We start from the raw sequence: 23,897 nt of genomic DNA, 5'->3' as shown, positions 1-23,897 counted from the left end.
CAGACACGACTGAAGCGACTTAGCAGCAGCAGTAAGAGGACAAACTGACATCATGTGCTTGCAGATGCACTGAGTATCCATGAGGTGTCTTTTGCCAAAAGTGCATTAAACAATTTAAACATTAGGGAAACCCTAAACTGGGAGATCTTTTACAAATTGGCCTGTACTTTTCAAAAAGTCTAAGGTCATAAAAGACCGTAGTTGAAGATTCACTTCATTATCACACTTTGTTTAACTGTCATCTCTCTTAAACTCCTTTAATCTGGGACTCTTCGGAGTTTGTCTTTTACGACCTTAGACTTTTTGAAAAGTACAGGCCAGTTTGTAAAAGTGGAGCAAATGGTGAAATCTGAGTAAGGTCTGTAGAATAGTAGTAAAAGGTGACAGTGTTTTAATAATGTTAATTCCCTGATTTTGACAATTGTCCTGTGGTTATATGTTGTCACTAGAAGAACATGGGAAATACTTCATATATTTTTGCAATGTTTTCTAAGTTTGAAATCTTCTCAAAATGAAGTTGAAAAAAATTAAAAAGTATCTTCATCTCAGCAAGAAAGTAACTTGAAAAATTGCTCCACAGTGTATCAAACTAACCTTGATAATTAGTTATAAGAAAACAAATTAATAGCCTTAATTTGTAATTAAACTAGAAATGAATCTTAATTCTAAAATGTAGTTCAATCTTTTCATTTACTAAGACTTGACCTATTGGACAAGAGCACTGTAAACATTAAGAAAATATTCAGAGATACTCAATGGCAGCCACTAGTAACAGAATACCTTCTAACACTTAGGAATTTTCGAAGATATGCTTTGGCAAGGACTTCCTACAGCACACACTAGATGACATTTTGGCAGTAGAGGGAGGGGAGAATTTGGATTAAGTCTCTTCAAACCCGAGATATCATAATGCTCTCAAACTATGTGCTCAGTTATGTAGATTCCAAAAAACAATTTTAAATCTCCCATTACTTCAGCCAACAATCTGGGCAATAGTAATAATAACATGTCTCTTTGCTTAAAACAAACAAACCCAGCAACAATTAACTGGAACAGAAAATAAGAACACTAATAGAGTTTGACAAATTTATTGGTATTTTAGTAAAGACAATCATCTTAGTTGTTTCTCTCCCATCTTGACCGTAGGTTGATATTTGAGTCAAGAAAATGAAATGTAGGAGAGGGATGTTATTTCAACATAAACATGAGAATGAACAAAAATGGAAAGTCTGCCTACATTAAAGCAAGTTAAATTCATTTATCTTGATATAATTAAATCATGTAAGTAAGAACTAATAGTTCTATATACACTTCCATTGTTTTACTTGGGGCTTATTCTAAACTCAAATGCAAGTGAACAAAGGATTAGGAATATATACAGGCTGCTTCTCTGGAGTTATTACTTATTTAAAGAGCTCAGCAAGTAGTTACCACCAATCAGTCTGAAGCTGCCTCCAAATCTAACATTGTAGTCTTCAAGGAAATCATTATACCGTATGTTTTTTCTATGTGTGTCTATGCTTTAAAAGATGTGTTTAACTGTCACATTAAAAAAGAATTCATATACAATACAAAAATACAAAATAAACACAATCCTACAACACATAGATTAACAAAGTATATGTGGTCGAAGATTCCATAAAATATGTTTAAAGATGCATTTTCTTTCATTTTCAGTATCTAAAATGTGCTTTTGAGAGGCCACTGGTTAGCAAGTATACAGTTAAAGTAAACCATATTTTTGTGCTAAATAAGAATTCCTGTTAATAAGTTCAAATCAAATTGGATTTCACAAGTTAGTAACATAAATGCTTTGATAAAATTACAGAAAGTGCATCTTCCTTATCTTCCATCGTCATACAATGTTGCTCCCTCCCACCTTTTTTTTTTTTGGTGTTTATACCCTTTAAAAAATAAGAACAGCCAAACATTTAACTATTATGTACATTTAAATTTTTGGTGGTGGTTTGTTATTTTAAAAGAAACAGCTTCCTTATGATTTGCCTCAAGATCTGGTGGAAATGCTTACAGGAACTGGCTAATAACAAAAATCAAGAGAAGCACATTCAAAATACTGATTTACTTTGGTAGCAAATGTCTGTTCTTTGAAGACTAATGAAGGTAGACAAGACCCTTAAAATGAAGTGGGCTATTTTAAATACTCAACAGTTTACATAAAATTTTAAAATGTTCTTTCTAAAGAGCTTAAGCATCTGTATCCACTGATAGCAATGCAATAACTAGTTAATGATGATGTGAAACTAAACAAATGCCCATTAGGGGAAAAAAAAAAAAAAGCTGTATTTTATCTAATTTACTTTCTCAGTCAATAGTCCAGTAACATTTTCCTCCCAATACAATACTCCCTTCTCTATAAGGCTGTTCCTGGGAGCCAGACAAGTTTAGGTTAATAAGGGAGTTAAGTTAGAGAGTAACTGCCTACAGTTTAAATAGACAACTTTTTGCTTCCCTCCTAATGTGCTAATAGTTGTATCTAAAAAAATATGCAATTCTTAGAAAGGTACCATTTCTGAATTTTTTAGTATCTGTAACCTTTGGAAACTAATCACATGAAACTACAAAATTAGTAAATGTCTTGAAATCTGTATATAAAACATAAATTACCTCTAATTTCAAATTCTCATTTATTAGTGTATCACTCAATATTTAAAAAAAAGAAAACGAAAAAAAAGGCGGCTCCAAAGATAGTCTTATACCATTCCTTAAAAAAGGAAACTGTTCCTTTTAACTTTACACCCACCCCACACCCCAATTTCAAAACACATCATTTAATTGTCTTGGTCATGGACATTTCCAAGATGAGATTTTATATTTCGCTCCCATAGCTTCTGGTTATCAGAAAACCCATGCTTTCCTTTATTGAAGGAATTTGGTCCTGCTGATGTTGGTGTATCCCTGTGTTAAAAGAAAGAAATTTATTTAAAATGTTATATAATGACTTTTGGGCCATGTTTTTAACTCTTTCAAAATGTCTGTTTGGCACCCATTATAAATGGAGGCCAAACATCAGAAGCTGCAACAGATGTTTTTAAAAATACCCTTTCCACAGACCCAGTCCTAAAATTTCAGATTCAGTGGGCCTGAGGAGGAGCCAGGTAAATTTGTAGATTTAACAAACATTTAAGGTGATTCTGATAAACAGCTAAAGGTGGCAACCACTATAGTTTTAAAAACAGTTGCTTGTAACCCACTGTGGTTTATTTGCTAAGTTATGTCTGACTCTTGCAACCCCATGGAGCCCGCCAGGCTCCTCTGTCCATGGGATTCTCCAGGTAAGAATACTGGAGTGGGCTGCCATTTCCTTCTCCATGTGACCCGTTAACAGGGTCATTAAATGAATTTGGTGACTTGCCAACAGTATTTACAAAAAATGAAATAGAAAAAAAAATGAAGATGTATCACATGTAAAATGGTTGTCATATTATGAACATGTTTTGATTCTAAATGTTTAGATATATGCAGGTATAGATTTGGTTTATATTTTGGTTATAATGTCAGATGTATTTTTTACTTTAGAGTCTTGTATGAAAGGGAGGCCGGCCACTGGGACTGTTCCCATTGGAACCAAAGGCAGAGTCTTAAGACTGATGCTGAAAGACTTAACATTTAGTTCTTGGTAGAATATACATTTGCTAGAAATAGGGGCATGGTAGAGGCCGTTTTGAAGCGCAGCTTCCTTACTAACCTCTGAGTTATCCATTTATGCACAAAGACAAGAAACTGAATATCATGTTGATCTGAAATTAATGTTATTTCCATAATAACAAACAGAGGAAAATTTAAAGATGGTTTTTATCTTATTTTGATATTTAGCATCTATATTATCAAGGAAAAAGGAGCACATACAATCAAGATTAAGTGGTGGGAATGATACTATAAGTGAGATGAGTGAAAGCCATTTCCTTATACCTGAAAAAAGTTTTAAATCGGAAACATTTCTGTTTACTTGAAGAAATATAGATTACACGTATCTGAAAAGAAATAGCATTATATTGTTGCTATTTTTTCTTAAAATACTAATTTTCTCTTATCAGGAGCGATATACTGGTATATTAGAAAACAAAACTGTTTGCCCAAATATGTAAGAAAAGCTTGAACACTAATGGACTATGTGCAATTTATTCTTGCTTTAAATTCACTATAATTTTCTACAATATTATATAAAAATTATACCTTCCAATATTCTTCATCCTCATCTTTGCTTCTGGAGGCATTTCCTCTGGTTCACTCTGGGAAAAAAAGAGACACACAGAAATGACTGCATATAGATACAGCAGACTCCTGAACAATGCAGGGGGTGGTTAGGGGTACCACCCCTGACCCAAACCTCCTCAAGTCAAAAACCTGTGTATAACTTTACAGTGAGCCCTCCATATCCATGGTTCCACATCCAAGGAGTCAATCAACTTGGGATAGTGTAGTACTGTAGCACATGTTTCGTGAAAAAAAAATCTGCGTATAAATAGGCCCATGCAGTTCAAACCTGTGTTGGCTAAGGGTCAACTATATTAAAATCACTTGATACTAATAATGCTACATTTTATATCAACTGTAAATTTTGGTTAAAAAAGTAACATTTTAACTACATTAAAGAAACCTATGCTTCAAGTGCTGAATCTGCAAAAAGAACAAATTCTGGTAAAAACCTGATACTTTAGAACTAAAACTAGTTGTTTACTAGAATCTACATGTTGTGTTAAATGCTTTAATATGCACTACTCTGAAAACTCTAACAATCCTACCAAATGGGATGAGTATCATCATTCAAATTTTGTAGCTGAAGTACGCATGGTTAACATGTCCAAAGTCACAAAACAGCTGGACACCAAAAAAACACTCTAAACCACTTCACTGTATTGCTCCTTCTCAAAAATGTCTTCTTTACTGTAAAGACATCTTGAAAGCTCATTCCTTACTGCTTTTCCACAGTTACAGCTGGTGAAAAAGAATGTGACAAGTGTCTTTTAGATGTTTTTATGTGTAAATATTACTGCTGAGATAAATATTATTTTTTTAAGCAGTCATCTCAAGATACACCTTAAAAAGGTTTCTACTGGTCAAATCTGGGACAATTTGAGCATTATAGCCTATTGAATAGGCTACACTTGTATAAATAAGGAAAAGCTCTTCCTTAAGTGAGACAATTAATAAACATAGACAGGAGGAAAGATTGCAAAAAAAAATCACCATTTGGCAAACATAATAGAACTGATTCTGGTAAGAATCATCAATGAATGTTAACATTCATGAATGAATGCTTAAGTAGTTAGGTTTTCTCATGTATTCTTAAAACATAACCCCACAAGATAAATTTTAATTATAAAAGGCAAAACAGTACTTTGACAGTAGAGAGATCTGGCAGACACCACTTAACCCAATGATCAAAGGTAGCATTGCCAGTAACAGGACATATTGACACATGTGCTCCTGATATAATATGCACTGACAACTTGGCATCATTACTGTGGTACACCTGCCAAGAGGAACATGAATCTAATAATAAAGGAACATCAGACAAATCCAAACTGGGGAACATTCTACAAATTAAACTAAAGAGAACTGAAAAAGTATTTTTAAATTTCAAAATTAAACAAATGAACATGTTCTCTGTCCACTATACTTCAGACTAAGATATATATCCAAGGCTAACTATGTTCCACAGAAAAATAAAAACCAAATAAAGACTTTATTTCCTTTTTTTGGCCGCACTGTAAGGCATGCAGGATCTTAATTCCCTGACCAGAGATCAAACTCACGCCCCCTGCTGTGGAAATGCGAAGACTTAACCACTGGACTGCCAGGGAAGTCCTCAGATGAAGATTTCAGATGCATTTGTTCTTTTAACTAAGAGACAAGTTTATCCTTAACTATCATTACCATTTTATAGCAGAAAGAGTGCTGTCTGAACCTGTCTAAAATTTCTTTAAAAAAAGGGAAGAGAATACAGGACGAGAAACCAGAAAGCCAAGTTCTAGTTCTAAGTTATAGATGACACTTGTGTGCATCAGCACATACTCATGCACTCATAACTTAATTTCTCCATTTGGAAAATAAGAATAACCATATCATACAACTCACAGGGATATATGGAAGGTAAAATAAAGATATGTGCAAAGACTCAATTTGTTAGATATTCAAAATAAGCATTATGTAAGTGCTTACAATTTTCAGCCTTTCTACTTCTGCACATGGTATTCCCTTCTTCCTATACTGTCCTTCCCTGACATAATCTGTAGAGGTCAAAATGCTACATAATCTCTTAAGAATTCTGGTTAGACATGAAAGAAAACATTAAATTTAAGTCGATGCTTTTCAAAAATGTTTTTGAGGGAGAGGGACATAAAAAGGTTTTTCCTCAACAGAATACTACTTGGATTTCCAAATACCAAATAGATAAGAGAGCAGACATAAATGAAATAGCAGCAGGAGACTAGAGTCATGCTTGTTAGCGGATTTGATTCCTGGGTCGGGAAGATCCCCTGAAGAAGGGTTTGGCTACCCATTCCAGTATTCCTTGGATTCCCTGGGTAGCTCAGTGGGTAAAGAATCTGCCTGCAGTGTGGGAGATCTAAGTTTGATTCCTGGGCTGGCAAGATCCCCTGGAGGAGGGATGCAACCCACTCTGGTATTCTTGCCTGGAGGGGGGCAGAGCAGCCTGAGTGGGCTGCAGTCCATGGGGTCACAAAGAGATGGACACAACTGAGCGACCAAGTATGCAATACCACAGTAGCTCCTGAGACATTTCCACAGAACCCCAGAACTCTTAAGAAATGGTTTAAAAACCTGTCATCTATATTTAGATCACTTCACTTTACAAGTTGGAAAACTAAGGCTCCAAAAGGTAAACTGATTTAGTTGAAGGCTCTCTGTTGGTTAATAACTGAACAGGACAGGAAAAGAACCTAGGTCTTCCAACTGCCAGTCCAGTGGTCTTTCCATAACACCGCATGCATCGAGTTACCTGGCCTCTCTTCCTCACCTAACTCTCTTATATCATTTTATCTTTTCAGGTACTTTTGATTTTATCTTGGACCATTTTATGTGTAAGTCCCTGTACTGCTAGGCTGAATTCCTAGAGGAACATGTCTGATTTATCTTTCTAATCTCACTCTACCTAGCATACAGAAACCAATCAAATGTGTAGAATGAGTAAATGTCCAAGGGAGAATACAGTGATAACCACTGAATTTACCTATCCAATCATTCCATATTCATCCTTGCCTAAAATTTCTACAAAACCTCCAGGTGTCAAACACAGCTGCTTAGCATTACCACTTGTGATTTGAAAGCTGATATCTTAATTTACAAAAGTATTCCTTGGTTTGTCAAAACCCTGCCTAATGTTTGGGACAGAGGAGCCTGGTGGGCTGCTGTCTATGGGGTCACACAGAGTCAGACACGACTGAAGCAACTTAGCAGCAGCAGCAGCACATTTCTTCTCTTAAATATTCTTGCCAATCACTCCAGCCCCACGTTTTGTGCTCCTCTGAAGGTATAATTCTTATCCATATTGTTCTTGGGAGCTATTACTCAGGTATTCAGAGCACACATACGTATTATTACTCATAATGAGCATTTGTTGATTTAAGTTCCTTGCCCCCCAAAGTCTATTTTAAATAATCCCACAACCAAATTGATAGAAATATCCAGATTGTGCAGATGTCATTAAAAAAGAAAAAGAAAAAACACACACAAACCCAAACTGTTAAGAGTTGCCAAAAAAAAAGTTCACTGGTACCATTAATACAACTTGACAATTTGCCACTAATGTTGTCCTTAAAGAACAGGTTAAAGTAAAACACAGAAAACTAGCTATCAACTTACATCTTCATCTTCATTAAAAGCTGCTGCTACTGAAAGGGTTTTTGGAGCAAGAGTTGGAACCGGTTCTTTAGGCTTCTGAAGAAGAAACATTAAAAAGAGTATCATCACACAATGTTTACACAGGCTTATTTAACGACAGGAATAACATCAAAGATGCAACGTTACATTTTCATAGAAACATATAGTAAGGAACTAAGAACAAACTTTGGAGAAATCCATTTTCTTTTTTGAAAATGTGGGTTATCAACAGTAGATTTTACTTTTATTAATCATATGGCCATTTGTTTTCCTCCTGTCAAAGATTTTCTAGTTAGGATCTATAATTTAATATCATTTACATAAAGGTACTTAGTACAGGTTAAGAGAAAATGAATATCAACACTTGCCCATAGTAACATTAAAATTAAGCACAGATTACCTTGAGAAAGACACCAAGATTCATCTTTCTCTATCAGCTGGCTGCCACTGGACAGTGCCACTTAGAGATCCGAGGGGTACTGAAGTGCTCATGAAGTACCCAAGCCAGAAAACCTTTACTTCAACTTGCACATTCTATTGTGAGGTCCTGTTAACTAGATCTCTATTAAACAGACTTTAATCTCCCCCTGCCTTCTCAGCTTACTGGTTACCACGTTACCAACACCTAAGGCCCCTTAGCATTTCTTGCCTGAACTATGTTAGATTTACCATTTTCCTGCCTTCTGTTGTTTTTATCCCTCTAATTCTCTATACTAGTACCAGGGTACTGCTTCTAAAACGCAAATCTGTTTATAGGGTCTACAATAGTTCCATGACTCCTCTAGAACCTAAACTAAAACCAAATTTTATTAGGGACCTTTATGATTTGGTCCTATGGTCTTATTTGGGGGGCTTTCTATCCCTCCATTTGACTACTACTTCCTAACAATGAGCAATTTCCTGAATGCATCATGTGGCTTCACATTTAAATTGCCTTTGCATAAGGTACCTTGCGCATTCTGTGCGCTCTTCTGCAACTAAGGAACACAAGCCCACAGCAGCGAAAGGACTGAATCTTAATCACTGGACTGCTAGGGAATTCCCTGCATTAAACTCTCTTTTTTATCTGAGTCCTTTTGCCTCTTTCTTGTATTTAAAGTCAGCTCTAGCATCACCTCCCCAATAAAATCATCTCTGAGCTGCTGAAACAAAATTAACCATCTCTCTTATATAACACAAACACCTTTATAAAGTGTGTACTTTTGAAGAAATGAAAATGTTCATTTGGAAATTATACATAGTGTCTCTAGAAAACACCCTTTACTCTTAAAACATGTCATGTATTTGATGTTTTACACACAACTCGAGTATTCGCTGGTTTGACTATCTTTTCATATCATATAATCAAAAGCAACAGTTTCAACTATTTTCACATCCTACATCTCACTTCACCAAGATTATGTTTACATTTTGGTTTATTTTATGAAAAAAAAGGTTGTTTTCTAAAAGTTTAAGTTTTAGTGAATAGGCCTTTTTAAGCATAACCCTCCTAACTAAAATGATCAGCAATTACTAAGTCATTTCAATTACTTAGAAAAAGTACATAAGTATCTGACTTATGTGGTATGTTCAACCACAGTAAAATCTATTACCAAGGGGAACACCTATATGAGAAGTGTACATGAGAACCACATCTTTAATGACAATCAAAAAGAGTAAATATTTATGCAGGTGGGTATATGCAATGTTATAAAAAACAGATTAAACCAAAAGAATCAGCTCAAGTAGGAAAAAGAATCATGAAATAATGAAGTTATATGCTGAATGCCTTTTGTTCAGACTAAATTTTTTACAAAAAGAGAAGGCAAAACAGCATATGGCAGGAGCGGGGGTTCTAAGGAATACTAGCTTTATAAAAACTAGACATGTCGCTCAAACACACGCACTCTAGTAGGAATCTGATCCATATTTTTTCTCCTGATCCATTTAAAAATCTTTGAATACCTAATGAAGATATCAAGCTGTATGTACTTAGCAACTGAGCATTAATTTTCACAGGACATGAATAAACCAAAGCAATTTTAATTTTAGGATTATACTCCTTGTACAAGAATGTATAACCATATTCTAAAGTCAACAGCAATATGCTATTAAAGTAACTTCCTTTTTCTTAAAGAGGAGACCTATTTAGTTGAATTACAGGAAATTATCTCTTCTGTAGATCAGAAATAGTCAAATGTCTAATGCTTCAATCTAATATTTCAGTTATTTTCCAGATACTCAACAGTTAATAAGTACTAATTCAAGGTTTACATCTAAAAACAAGAAATCAAAAGTTGATTTACAAAGGACTATTATCATAGGTTTTGATACTCAACATCCATTTGTAGCTCCAAAGTAAGTTAATCAGGAAGCTCTTTTTAAGCAGTACCTCACTAACATTAATCTTTTACGACACAAATGATTTCTAGAGATACTATTTTTTAACATCAGTATATTATATTTTTATTTTTCAGAGGTTTTGTACAAGTTAGGAAATTGTAAGCTATTACAAGTCATATATTGCCTACAATATTTGTTCCTTCTCATATTCCAAACCTTTTTAAAAAACAGCTTGAGTTATAATTCATCCAGACTTTTCTTGAATATACTAATAATTTCTTAAATACTTACATGTTATAAGTTCATGCACCAATGTATCATTTTATACTTAATTTATCATAATCCAATAAAAGGTTTCCAAAACACATCCTTAAAACCCATTACAAATATAATATATAAAATAACTCACACTTGAGCCAAGTTTGATGGATATGGCTGAGGCTTTCTTTGTCGTCTGACTACCTATGGCAAATCCAAACTTGGAGATCTTTGTAGGCTTTGTTGGGAGGTCTGCAGTTTCATCTTCAGCTGATCGCTTCTCAGCGCTGCGACTGGAATTTTCCCCTCCATTACTGGAAGAAACAGTCTTAGTTTTCACAGGTTTTTCTGCTTCTTCTTCAGGTCCTGGTGAAGTCGAAACAACTTACCAAGATGAGCTATTTTTACTGAGCAGATTGATGGGAGCAGCAACCTCAAAAAGCATCGTTATAAGGAAGATACCTCTGCAGTTGTCACCTACTGACCCAACAGTCTCTTCCACTGTTTGTTAGAGTATACAGCAGGAACTGAGATTGTGTGGCAGTAGAAGAGGCTCCCATGAATTAACTAGCATAAAATACAGAGCAATTTAAAATTATAAAAATAGAGTTCACAAAAGACCCTTCAACTAAACACTCTACGTTGCATAATAATCTAATTACCTGTGGAATTTTGCTTTTCATAAATTAAGAACTATAAACTCTTCTACATGAACTGGTTTGTTGGCAATTAGTCACATCATAGAATAATACATTTGACTAATAAAACACCTAATATTCTTCAATAGTATACTACTAGTTATACAAAGTACCTTTTTATGACCAGCCCATTATGTCCCCAACTACATAGTACAGCCTGCAGTAACTTTGAGTGACGTGTTCTTCATGAACATTTCACACAATCTTTAGAAAGGAACTTCAAGGAAGACATCAAGGTCATCCCCTCTTTAGTAACTTAATTCTACTCTCAAAGCTTGATTATCATCTGTTTAGCCTATTCTTAAAGAGTGATCAACAATTATACTTAGGTTCACACATTATTTTTTCATCATAAAAACAGATGAGCTAAAAATGATAATTTCTAACAGAAGGCACACACATGTAGACATGGAATGCAAGATGTCTTTCAGTAATTTTGCTTGTTTATATTAACAAATGAAATGAGTTAACATCTTGAACGTTACACATGAAAGCTATTTAAGAACATACTGGGAAGCAAGACAGAAGAAAATTGGCTGATTATTAAATATTTTCTTTCCCAAGTTTACCAATTTACCCTGTACAATGTACACCAGATGAATATTTATGGAGAAAGAGAAGATTCTCTAAGGAATGACCCTGACAACAGTTTGGAAAACATGACAAAAAGCAAGAATGGGTGGAAAAGGGGAAATCAAACAGACTGACGAGTAATAAAGGACAAGAGGTTATCAATCTATATAATTTTGGAATGATGGGATAGCTAAATTAATAAGCACTTTGAGCAGAACATTTGATTTTGTTTACAGGAAAATAAAAGAAACTCTTTATTACCTTTAGACAAGGGGTGAAAGTTGTAATAACAATGGAGGGGAGAAATTAAGCTGTATTAGGTTTTGGGATTTCCTTAGGAAAGAAAGAGCATTGCAATGGCTGTCTGAATTGACTTATTTAGATATAAAATTACAAAAGCACCCAAAGAATGTAAGATTGCTACTCAATATTTGAAATATAGAATTCAATTTAGAATTTCTTAAAAAGACAGTATTATGCAAACATTATTTTTCAGTCTATCACTAAAATCATTTATGCCAAATTTTATTCTGTATCCTTATAGTTTTAATCAAGTATGAATTTTACAGTAAAACCCAAACAGTGATAACTACTACTTCTCTGCGACGGGCACAGCTAAAACTGAAAACTTACTGGCTCTATGTATTGAAACACATTAAAAAAAACAGTGAATTTACATATAGAAGTAATCTATACACCACTAAAGGCACAAGTTTGTGCAATCACAAACTCTGAAAAACATCAAAACAAATAGCACAAAAAGAACATTTAGTCTTGATTCTAGTGTAACTCTGCTCTTTGAACTGTGATTCAAGGGCTATCATTAGTCAAAATTTCTGGTTCTTTTAAAACCTATCTATTCTGAATTCTAGGAATCCTTTTACCCAAAAAATAGTTCGGGAACAAAGAATCTAGAAAAATCAAAGCATAAATATGAGGAAAAGTGAAAAGGATAGTTATTACTATAATATTAATAACAACATTAAGTGTGAAAACTAACTGAACTAATCTGTGCTAATACATAGAACGTAATACTATCTGTCCACTCCTATGATGTCTGGGGAAGATTTCTATAATTACTGCTCTAGAAAAAGGTAACATGAACAGAGGAGTTGGGAAAACTACTATTAACTAATCAACTGCTAGCAACTCAAATTTTATTCACATCTGTGTTCCTGTCATCTGAAGAGGCAAACTATCAAGACCATTATAAAGTGTTTTAAAGTCCATTAAGTGTTTTCCCTTAAATAAACATGTACTACTCTAGCAGTTGGTGGGGTGGGTGGGGCTTGTATTCATGAACTGCTGTTTTCAATTTATTTACTGAGATGTTTTCTGTTCTGGCACTGTGGAAAACAAAATTTTGAATGGTCACAGATTAGTAATGTGAAAAATCTTAACAATGTGACTTACATTTTAAAGAGTGAAAAAATATGCAGTTTTAAAAAAATAAATCACTTTATACCAAACATGGACAGTTATTAAATTATTAGATTTTTTATCAAGGAGTATCTAAATAAGAGATTTTATCTAGTTTGTATTCTGAGCAAATAAAATGTGTAGATTAGTTAATGTGAAATCAAACTACACACAGTACTAGCATTTCTTTTTTTCTCGTCTTTCATTGACTAGTTGAGGAGGAGAGGTGGGCCTTGGGAGTAAAAAAGGTACCTTACTTTGAAAAAATTACCTAGTAAGTTTTAAGTCCATAAGGATACCCTTCCTGACCCATTTGCATTCTGGTAGCTTCTTTGTCTGAAAAAAAGAGTATATCCACGTCTCTAATAGGACTGGTGTGCAGTTTAAATGAGAATATATTCAAGACCCTCTTGACAGAAGAAACATCAATTTCATTAACATAGTTATTAGAAACATAAAATAGCTTGAGGTGAGTATGATTACAACATGAATAGCTCTAAAATTTCTACTTATTTCAAGGAGCTACAAAAATTTAGCCAAAGGGAAGAAAAAAGAGAAAAGCTATCCAAAGCCTAACCCTTAACATTATCCCTCCCCTTAAAGGTGAGAGCAGTTAGTTCAAGTAAGTAGCTTCTCTTATTAATATAAATTCATGTTAACTTCTTAAAAAAAATACTTATATTTCCAATTTAATGGACTGTTCAGTAGGAGTTAAAAATCAGAAAAATCCCTAGATACGCCCCCCCAATACAAACTGGCTAAGTGTTAAGTAGTGCCTACTTGCCATAAAATTTTATCAATTTAGCAATATCCATGGATGGCGTGAATGTTTTAACTATGTTTTTTGGCACAACTTCATTAAAAACATGTCATTCAAAAATGGTTAACATGTAACTACTATTTTATAAAGGAAAGCACACTCAAGGCAATTATGTAGACGTTATTAAAGAGTATCAGCCTAAGTCACTAACAAGGAGACAACTTCTGATAGCAATTTAGTAAAAAAGGTAATTTTGTATCACGCTCATGACAAAAATATGCTAACACAGAAACACCAATATTCATACTACTGAATAAATTATCCCTAACTGAAAGGGTGGTGGATAAATTACACAGTGGAATTATTCTGACACTTATGGTACACTTTTCCGTTTTGTTTCGGCAACTTCAGCCACGTGAGGTGTGAAATCTCAGTTCCCCCGGCAGAGACTGAACCCAGGCCAGGCAGTGAAACCCTGGGAAGCCTAACCGCTAAGCCCTCAGGGAATTCCCTCAAACTACATTTTGGCTCACATTAAACACAGATACTCTCATTCAAGACAAAAAACCATTCTTAAACGGTAGTCTAAAAGTCAGATAAGGCTTTTTAGGCTACAGATCTTGGTTTTTCCTCAAACTAATTTTAATTGTAATTTTACTTGCTAAGTTCCAATTTTGGCCACAAAAAGCCGCTAAAGAGGTAGTACTAAACGGTTTAAACTGTTGTTTCATAAGCTGTTTTACTAGTAAAACAACAACAAAAAAGAAGGGAGGGGAGTGGAAACGGTGAAAGGAGTTTAGGCTCAACTAATAGCACCTTATGTATTTTTAAAAAAGGAAATTCTGGGTCCAAAGTAACCAAATACTACACTTTTTTCAATTTCGTTCCCAAGTTAATTCACATCAAACTTGTTAGGAGGTCCTAACCGTTACCTTCATATACTACTAATCTCATATTAAATACTTTCAGGGATAAGACTTGAAGAATTAGGACAGTGTGGTACTTAAAACGTTCTAAAGACAGTATCAGTTCGCACGTGTTAAATTAGCCTTGTTAGGACAAAGGGACGGGAAAGCTTGAGAGATTACATGATGTTTCTTTTCCTTAATGCACAAGACCCAAATTTAGAGGGTTGGAGGTGACAGAATAAAGATAGCTGCAACCTGAGTTGACATCGTAACAAATAGGGAAGAGTCACACTAGCTTATTTAGCCACCTAAATATCTGGCAGGCAGCTGGCTGGCAACAGCCTAGGACATAAAAGGCAGACAGTTCAAAGAAAGGCAATCAAACCCTAATCCTAGACCCCAAAGATTAAACCAGGAGACAGGCAAAGGTATTCCTCTTCCCCTCCATCGCCTCGACCCAGCCCTTAGAGGATTAGTATTAGGCTTAAAAATGAAGGAATGAAAAAGGCCAGGACAGTCCACTTCCTCAGTGAAAAGGGAGCAGCAAACTAACTCCTAGGTGTAACTGAGAGGCCGGCACCGTCGGAAACTCGGCCTGCGGCCAGTTCCTGCGGTCACTGCTCGGTGACTCGCACTGAGTTAGCGCGCGTGTGCGTTTTGTGTGATGTGCGTCTCCGGTGTGGCGGTAGCGGCTCGGGCACCGCCACTCCGAGTCCCACCCCGAGTTCGGTCCCCCTTTCTGATGCCCATCTCCCTTCTCTTCGGAAGCAGGGTCTCTGCTGGGGCCAGGAGGTGACGAACAGTGACCGGCTCTTCCCTGGTAAGGAGGCGATGTGGGCCCGGATCCCAGTGGGCCGCACCGGGCGTGCCCGGGGCTCGTCTGGGCCCAGCACCTGGCCGGGTGAGAGCCAGATCCGCCCATTCTCTCCCCAGTCTACTCCCCCCACCCCGGGAGGCTCAAAGAAAGGCTCAGAGCATCCCACATAGCCCGCGACGCTGGGGTTGTGTTCACCTCCGGCGGCTCCAGCTCGCTGCGGCTTCTCAGGCTTCTCCTCTCCCGCCTTCCCGTCCGCCATTTTCCCCGCCGCGGCCTCCCCTGCAGCCACGCCAAGGACGTCACGGCCCCGCCCAGCAACCATTGAGCTTCAGAGCCAGCCGTGGACGCGTCAGCCTAGAGCGACCATAGCGAATGAGGAGAGGACCTTTCAGAAACGGAAGTGGATATGATATCATCAGCGAGCCGCCTATGAGGGAGGGGCGGGGTAGGTTGGGTGGTACTGTAGAGAGTTTACGGGGGCTTTGCTAGGGGTCGGTTAGATTTTGTTGGTCCAGTGGCGGATTGAGAAAAGTGAGAGGTGAGAGCGTAACCCTGGAAACGGTGAGCTTATGTGATGTTTTTGCCAACTGAGGTGTGGTTGCAGCTGAAGCTAGCAGGATCTCTCATTCTGGTTTTGCTGGATCATGTGTACCTATTAAAAAAAAAAAAACAACACAAACCAAATTCTTTTTCCTACTTAAAAGGGAAATCCACGTTTATCGAGCGCCCCCTTGTGTCATACCCTATATCGTTTAATCATCATCATCTGCTGCTGCTGCTAAGTCGCTTCAGTCGTGTCCGACTCTGTGCGACCCCAAAGACGGCAGCCCACGGGGCTCCCCCGTCCCTGGGATTCTCCAGGCAAGAGCACTGGAGTGGGTTGCCATTTCCTTCTCCAATGCATGAAAGTGAAAAGTGAAAGTGAAGTCGCTTAGTCATGTCCGACTCTTAGCGACCCCAGGGACTGCAGCCTACCAGGCTCCTCTGTCCATGGGATTTTCCAGGCAAGAGTACTGGAGTGGGCGTTTAATCATCACTACTGTTTAATTGGAACGGTAATCCAATGCGAATTGTTCTCTTAATTAATGTGGTGAAGAGTCTGCCTTAAACGCAGGAGACGCGTGTTCGATCCCTGGGTCGGGAAGATCCCCTGAAGTAGTAAGCAGCAGCCCAGTTCAGTGTTTTTGCCTGGAAAAGCTCATGGACAGAGGAGCTCTAGGGCCTACAGTCCATAGGGTCGCCGAGTTCGACACAAATGAGCGACTGAGCACACACGCAGCACACAATTAGCTGTGAGAGTTGAGGCTAAAGAAAAATTTGTCTAAGGTTATAGAGGCAAGTGGTAAAACTGATTTTTTTCTGCAAGGGATTTCTGTGTCAAGACACTTGATTACCTAAAGATCGCAGTAGTTTCTGCCTTTCTTAGAAAACTTTAGTTGATTCTCTGGGTTTGCAGAATGAAATCCAAGCATCATATTGGGCCCCATCCTAACTTTTCAGCTTCATCTTCCCTTTTTGTCTATATTTATACTGCTCTCTTGCTATTCCTTGCCTGTGGAACTGTAGTTACTGGGTTTGCTGTCAGTGTTACAGAAATTGGTCTTAAGGAGTCAGAACATCGGTTTGAATCCCTTTACTGACTGAGTAAACCTTCAGCATTTCTACAGACCTGTGTTTCCTTCTCTATAAAACAGAGATAATAATTTGTACATCCTCAGAGAGTAGTCTTGGGGATCAAGTGTGATAATACAATGCCTTGCTTTGGTCACTTTGTACTTCCCTCAATATATATATGTATTTAAAGGTCTTCCTAGATGGTTCAAAATTTCTTTGCCCACAGAAACCATTTAAATAGTTTATTTTCTTTACAGCACATTATACGGCTCATTTCATATGTGAAATGTGCTCTGTATCTGTGAGTGGATGACTTGTCAGGGTCCAAGTCTTAGGGAAAGCAGAAAGAATGAAAGTGTGTTCTGTCACCATGACAGAAACAGGGTGGTTTGCTGATACGGTGATTTGAAGTCTTGGGTTCATCATCTATGACAATATGTAAAAGTGCCCAGCAAAATATTTTACATAGTGTGCTAAGTTGCTTCATTCGTGTCCAACTTTGCGACCCTGTGGACCGTAGCCTACCAGGCTTCTCTGTTCATGGGATTCTCCATGCAAGAATACTGGAGTATTTGCCATGCCCTTCTCCAGAGGATCTTCCCCAACCAGGGATCTAGCCTGCATCTCTTACATCTCCTGCATTGCAGGCGGATTCTTTACTGCTGAGCTACCAGGGAGCATGTAATTAATTCATGTTTGTTTCTTTTTCTTAGATGTGCTCTTCAAAAGTTACTTAATGGATGATACTCTCTTGTTTTGTTTTGGGGCCACACCAAGTGGCTTTTGGGACCTTAGTTCCCCAACCAGGGATTGAACTAGGGCGCTCAGCACTGAAAGCATGGAGTCCTAACCATGGGATGGCCAAGGAATTTCTGAGACACTCACTTTAATCATTTTTTAAATGGAGACATAAACATGAGCTATTCATTTATAGTTACAAATGTATTTACTCATAGATGCTTCTGTCTTTAAATGACAAAAATGAATTTTAGAGAGGTCACATAAAGCTATCCAGTTCCATGTACCACACTGTAGAAGTTAAAGATGGAAGATACTAACCCATTCGCCTGTCAATTCCTTGAGGTCATATTGTACCTATCTTGCTCACCACTGTTTCCCTCAGACCTAGATTACACCAGTTTTCAATAAATACCCATTGAAGAAGTGAATGCCAACTTGCAGGAATCACCCCAATAAATGGATTAAGGGGTGAAAAGGCAGTTGGGTGCAGGGCAAAGAGCAGCAACATTGATAGAATCACACAAAACTTAATTTAGATTATAACCCTGATATTTGCTAATTCTGTGAGCTTGAACTGATAAGGTAATCTTAATACATTTTAACTATAAAAATGTACCAATACTTATAGGGTTCCTGAGAGGAGTAAGTGTGATAATACAGGTAAAGTTTTGTAATACATTGCCTGGCTCATGGTGGGTACTTGCTTAACAGTAGATATTTTTTTTGCAGTCTCTAAGAGCTACTCAAATAGTGACTTAATAAGCTGAAAATGAAGATTAATAGAAACAACAATTACTATAATTTAAATGTGTAATGTGTGAGGTGATAGCTATACTATGCAGTGTAATTCATGCTTACTATATGCCAAGCACAATCTGCAATTTTTTAACATGAAATCAACTGTTAAAGTTACTCTTGCTTTTATGGAAGAGGAAACAGGGACACTGAAAAGTAAGAGGTGGAGGTGAACCTGGAATTCAGGCAGAGAAATACAAAAAATCAGAGAAGAAACGTGGCTAATCTTGGTTTCACTAACCTTGAGTGTCTGCGTGTTAAGTCGCTTTACTAGTGTCTGACTCTGTATGACCCTGTGGACTGCAGCTTGCCAGCCTCCTCTGTCCATGGGATTCTCCAGGCAAGAATACTAGAGTGGGTTGCCTTGCCCTCTTCCAGGGAATCTTCCTGAACCAGGGATTGAACCTGTTTCTAACCTGCATTGGCAGGAGGGTTCTTTTACCACTGCTGTTACTGCTAAGTCACTTCAGTTGTGTCCGACTCTGTGTGACACCGTGGACCGCAGCCTACCAGTCTCCTCCATCCATGGGATTTTCCAGGCAAGTACATCAAGAGTACTGGAGTGGGGTGCCATTGCCTTCTCCTAGTAGGTTCTTAATCCAGGCTATAATCCCATTATATTTCCCTATATCATTGTCAAGTTTTTATACATTAGAATCATCTGAAAACTTCTTAAAACAGTTACAATTCTGGTACCACTAAATTTTTGATTCAGTAGATTCAGTGGGTGGGCCCCCCCAAACATACATTTCTAACTAGTTCCCAAATAGTGAGGCTGCTAGTCTGGAGACCACACATTGAGAACCCTGGCCCTAATTCATTCACTTGTTTAGACTATTTCACAGTTTCTCTGTTCTCTCCTCAACTGATGAATCTGATTCTTATTTTCAGTAATAATAGAAACAAAACAGAACTTTTGTATATTCTCATTGTATCTGTGATGTGGTATGTAAATTTGTACTTTTATTTTCTGTCTTCTTTTCTGTTACTGGTGCAATAAATCCCATCCCTCCCTCTAACGTTATCTTCCATATGTACAAAGCAACCATAACAAAACAAAAAACTCTTGGGATCTCATAACTCCCTCTACCTCCTCATTACTATTCCCCTTCATATAGAAACTCTTTGAAAGGATTGTTTATACTCATAGTCTCCAGTGTCTCTTTGGTATTTTCTGTGAAAGTGCTGCATTCAATATGCCAGCAAATTTGGAAAACTCAGCAGTGACCACAGGACTGGAAAAGGTCAGTTTTCATTCCAATCCCAAAGAAAAGCAATGCCAAAGAATTTCAAACTACTGCATAATTGCACTCATGTCAACACTAGCAAAGTAATGCTCAAAATTCTCCAATCTAGGCTTCAACAGTATGTGAACTGTGAACTTCCAGATGTTCAAGCTGGTTCTAGAAAAGGCAGAGGAACCAGAGATCAAATTGCCAACACCTGCTGGATCATCAAAAAAGCAAGAGAGTTCCAGAAAAAAATTTATTTCTGCTTTATTGACTATGCCAAAGCCTTTGACTGTGTGGATCACAACAAACTGTGGAAAATTCTTCAAGATATGGGAATACCAGACCACCTGACCTGCCTCCTGAGAAATCTGTATGCGGGTCAAGAATCAACAGTTAGAACTGGACATGGAACAACAGACTGGTTCCAAATTGGGAAAGGAGTACATCAAGGCTGTATATTGTCACCTTGCTTATTCAACTTATTGCAGAGTACATCATGCGAGATGCTGGGCTGGATGAAGCACAAGCTGGAATCAAGATTGCTTGGAGAAATAGCAATAACCTCAGATACTCAGATGACTCCACCTTTATGGCAGAAAGTGAAGAAGAACTAAAGAGCCTCTTGATGAAAGTGAAGGAGGAGAGTGAAAAAGTTGGCTTAAAACTCAACATTCATAAAACGAAGATCATGGCATCCAGTCCCATCACTTCATGGCAAAAAGATGGGGAAACAATGGAAACAGTGACAGAATTTATTTTCTTGGTCTCCAAAATTACTGTAGATGGTAACTGCAGCCATGAAATTAAAAGATGCTTGCTCCTTGGAAGAAAAGGTATGACCAATCTAGACAGCCTATTAAAAAGCAGAGACATTACTTTGCCAACAAAGGTCCGTCTAGTCAAAGCTATGGTTTTTCTAGCAGTCATGTATGGATGTGAGAGTTGGACTATAAAGGGAGCTGAGGGCCAAAGAATTGATGCTTTTGAACTGTGGTGTTGGAAAAGACACTGTAGAGTCCCTTGAACTGCAAGGAGATCCAACCGTCCTTCCTAAACGAAATCAGTCCTGAATATTCATTGGAAGAACTGATGCTGAAGCTGAAACTTGAATACTTTGGCCACCTGATGTGAAGAACTGACTCATTGGAAAAGACCCTGATGCTGGGAAAGATTGAAGGTGGGAGGAGAAGGGGACGACAGAGGATAAGATGGTTGGATGGCATCACCAATGCGATGGACGTGAGTTTGAGTAAGCTCTGGGAGTTGGTGATGGACAGGGAAGTTTTGTGTGGTGCAGTCCATGGGTCCCAGAGTTGGACACGACTGAGCAACTGAACTGAACTGCTACCACTCTGATCCAACTCACTGTTATTTTTTTGCTTTTGTTTCTGCAGTAGCCTCCTAACTCGTCCCTCTCATTTAATCTGGTGTCAATAGAGCATCTAAAGTTATCCTTTTTAAATGAATCAGGTTGATTCATTCAACATATATCAAGCTGCATCTTCCATGGTGGCCCAGTCAGTAAAGAATCTGCCTGCAATGTGGGAGACCTGCGTTTGATCCCTGGGTCAGGAAGATCCCCTGGAAAAGGAAATGGCAACCCACTCCAGTATTCTTGCCTGGAGAATTCCATGGACAGAGGAGCCCAGTGGGCTTCAGTCCATGGGGTCACAAAGAGTGAGACATGACTGAGTGACCAACACTTTCTTTTTTCACTTTATGTGCCAGGCACTGTACCAGGTCCTGGGGATACAGCAGTAAATAAGACATAAAAGGGAGTTCCCTAGTGGCCTAGTGGTTAGGATTCCAGGCTTTCACCTGCATGACCTGGGTGCAATCCCTAGTCAGCAAAATGAGATCTTTCCAAAAAGGAAAAATGGAACATTGTAAATCAGCTATACTTTTCAACTGTGTACTCGGTCACTCAGTTGTATACGACTCTCTGCGACTGTGTGTGTGTGCTTTTGTGTGTGTGTGTGTGTGTGTGTCTGTTAAGTCAATTGAGTCATGTCCAACTTTGCACCTCTATGGACCATAGCCTGCCAGGCTCCTAAAGTGCTTCTGGGCACATAGTAGGTACTCAGTAAATACTTGCTAAATGAATGAATGAGGCAGATAAGCTGCTAGACTGGGAAAAAGGAAGACCATTGTGGTGATATAGAAACAAGGAAGAGGATTTCAAAGAGGAAAGAGTTGAGTGAGATCTTCATGGTCCATTAATTAGTAAGAAGTGGCTACTGAATCTGTCTGGAAACAATGGAACTGATATAAGCACAGAATAGATCATAGGTTTATCAAGGTTTATTGAGCTGCACTTTTCAACTTGGCAGCCTCTAAGCCCTTAAAGCATGGTTTGTGCAACTGAAGGACTGAACTCATTTAAGTTAAAAAACTGAAGCAGTTAGCTTTTGTTAAACACATCTATTGTTTTGGTTTGACTGCATTTTAACAATTGAAAATTTAGTATTCATATATTTATTTATTAAAGTGAACAGCAGGTTTATTTAATGAGAGACACACCCCATAGAAGAGTGTGAGCTATCTCAAAAGGCCAGAGGTGGCCCCAGGGGGTGGGGTCACCTAGGAAAGTGAGAGTTGTGCTGCGAGAAACTCACTCCAGAGTGTGAGCCATTTCAGAAGGTGAGAGCAGCCTAGTATTCATATTAAGATGTTCTGTAACCATTAAAATACGTATCAGATTTTGAATGTTTAGTTTGAAAAACAATATGAATGTAAAATCACATTAGTTTTCAATAACTAATACAAATTGAAGTAATAATGTAGGCATATGGGTTAAATATGTTAAAACTCATTTCAGTTTTTATTTTTAACATGGCTACTGGGTCAAGTACATATATGGATTGCATTGAATCTCTATTGAATAGCAGTGGTGTAAAGGAAATGGAAGCTGTGTTCTGAACACTGACTTGAAGGATCTGGCTTAGAAATTAAACTGTAATATAGTAGGGGTAATAGTAGCAAATAGAGGATTTTTAAAATTGTTTAATTATTAAAATCTGGGAATTTGGTAGTATGTTTGAAGAGCAGGAGGGAACTAGAAACGTTATTATGTGAAAATGTCACTAATAGGTAATAAAGAGAAGACCTTAGGAAACAAGTTACCTTCAAAGGGAAAGAATACTATAGAATAAATTATTGGGTGGTTGAGATAAAGGGAAAACCTGTTCCTTCCTACTTCACGCTCAGGAGATCAGACTATCTAGTTATAAGAAACTGAAGCAGTATTTGAGGTTCTGCTAAATTCCAAATTCTAAAAAAATCTATAAAACTAACATCAGTATGAGCTCAAACTGTGGAAGCTTGCCACTGTGATTTAGAAGCAATCTTAGAAGTCAGTTACTGCTTGGCTATTGGGAAGGAAAAAAAATTCACAAAAAAAGTCCAGTGTTGCATCACTGAAACATCTTAGCATATTGTTACACAGAAGTATGTGTCCCCAAAGGGACATAACTTGCACATATTGTATTAGAAACGCTATACATTCTGAATGTATAGTCTGAATTAGTTTATATTTATTTTGCACTTAGGTGCCAGGCACCATATTGAATGTTTTATGTGAGTCAAGAACTATTTCTAATGTTTTATAAGATGAGAAAAACAAAGTTTGAGAAACTGATCAATCTAAAAAAGCAACGTTAGAACCTATGAAGTGGAGCTGGTACCCAGGGAGCAGGGCTGGAACACTGGATACTCATGGGGTGGTCCAGGAACCCTCTTTGCTTTCCCCCAGTGCCAATCCTGTCAGGTGATGTTAATCACTTATTTACGTTATTTTACTTTCTGGTTGTATCTCAAGCAGTTTAAGTATTAGCACCTTGCTACTTAGTAGGGTCTAAGAGTTGAAATTCATTCATAATGCAGTTGTTTCAATTCTAA

The 23,897-nt window shown here is 37.5% G+C and overlaps 1 protein-coding gene across 3 annotated transcripts; it reads right to left on the bottom strand.

Annotated features, from left to right (window-relative positions):
* Window positions 1–1,072: 1,072 nt before the first annotated feature.
* On the bottom strand, window positions 1,073–15,998 carry PCNP (PEST proteolytic signal containing nuclear protein). Of its 3 annotated transcripts, none has more exons than XM_061426966.1 (5): window positions 15,814–15,998; window positions 10,595–10,809; window positions 7,846–7,917; window positions 4,195–4,250; window positions 1,073–2,916 (listed from the first exon to the last, which is right to left on the bottom strand). In XM_061426966.1, exons 1-5 carry the CDS (start codon window positions 15,938–15,940, stop codon window positions 2,790–2,792), a joined length of 597 nt encoding a protein of 198 aa, XP_061282950.1. In that variant the 5' UTR covers window positions 15,941–15,998; the 3' UTR covers window positions 1,073–2,789. The 3 variants fall into 3 exon arrangements, with proteins under 3 accessions (XP_061282950.1, XP_061282940.1, XP_061282959.1); XM_061426956.1 differs by having other exon boundaries at window positions 7,846–7,920; window positions 15,814–15,995; XM_061426975.1 differs by lacking the exon at window positions 15,814–15,998 and adding an exon at window positions 10,833–10,954 and having other exon boundaries at window positions 7,846–7,920; window positions 10,595–10,757.
* Window positions 15,999–23,897: the final 7,899 nt, after the last annotated feature.

The sequence above is a fragment of the Bos javanicus genome, chromosome 1 (genome assembly GCF_032452875.1).
Source record: "Bos javanicus breed banteng chromosome 1, ARS-OSU_banteng_1.0, whole genome shotgun sequence".
NCBI lineage: Eukaryota > Metazoa > Chordata > Mammalia > Artiodactyla > Bovidae > Bos > Bos javanicus.
This window is presented reverse-complemented; position numbering and strand designations above follow the sequence as displayed.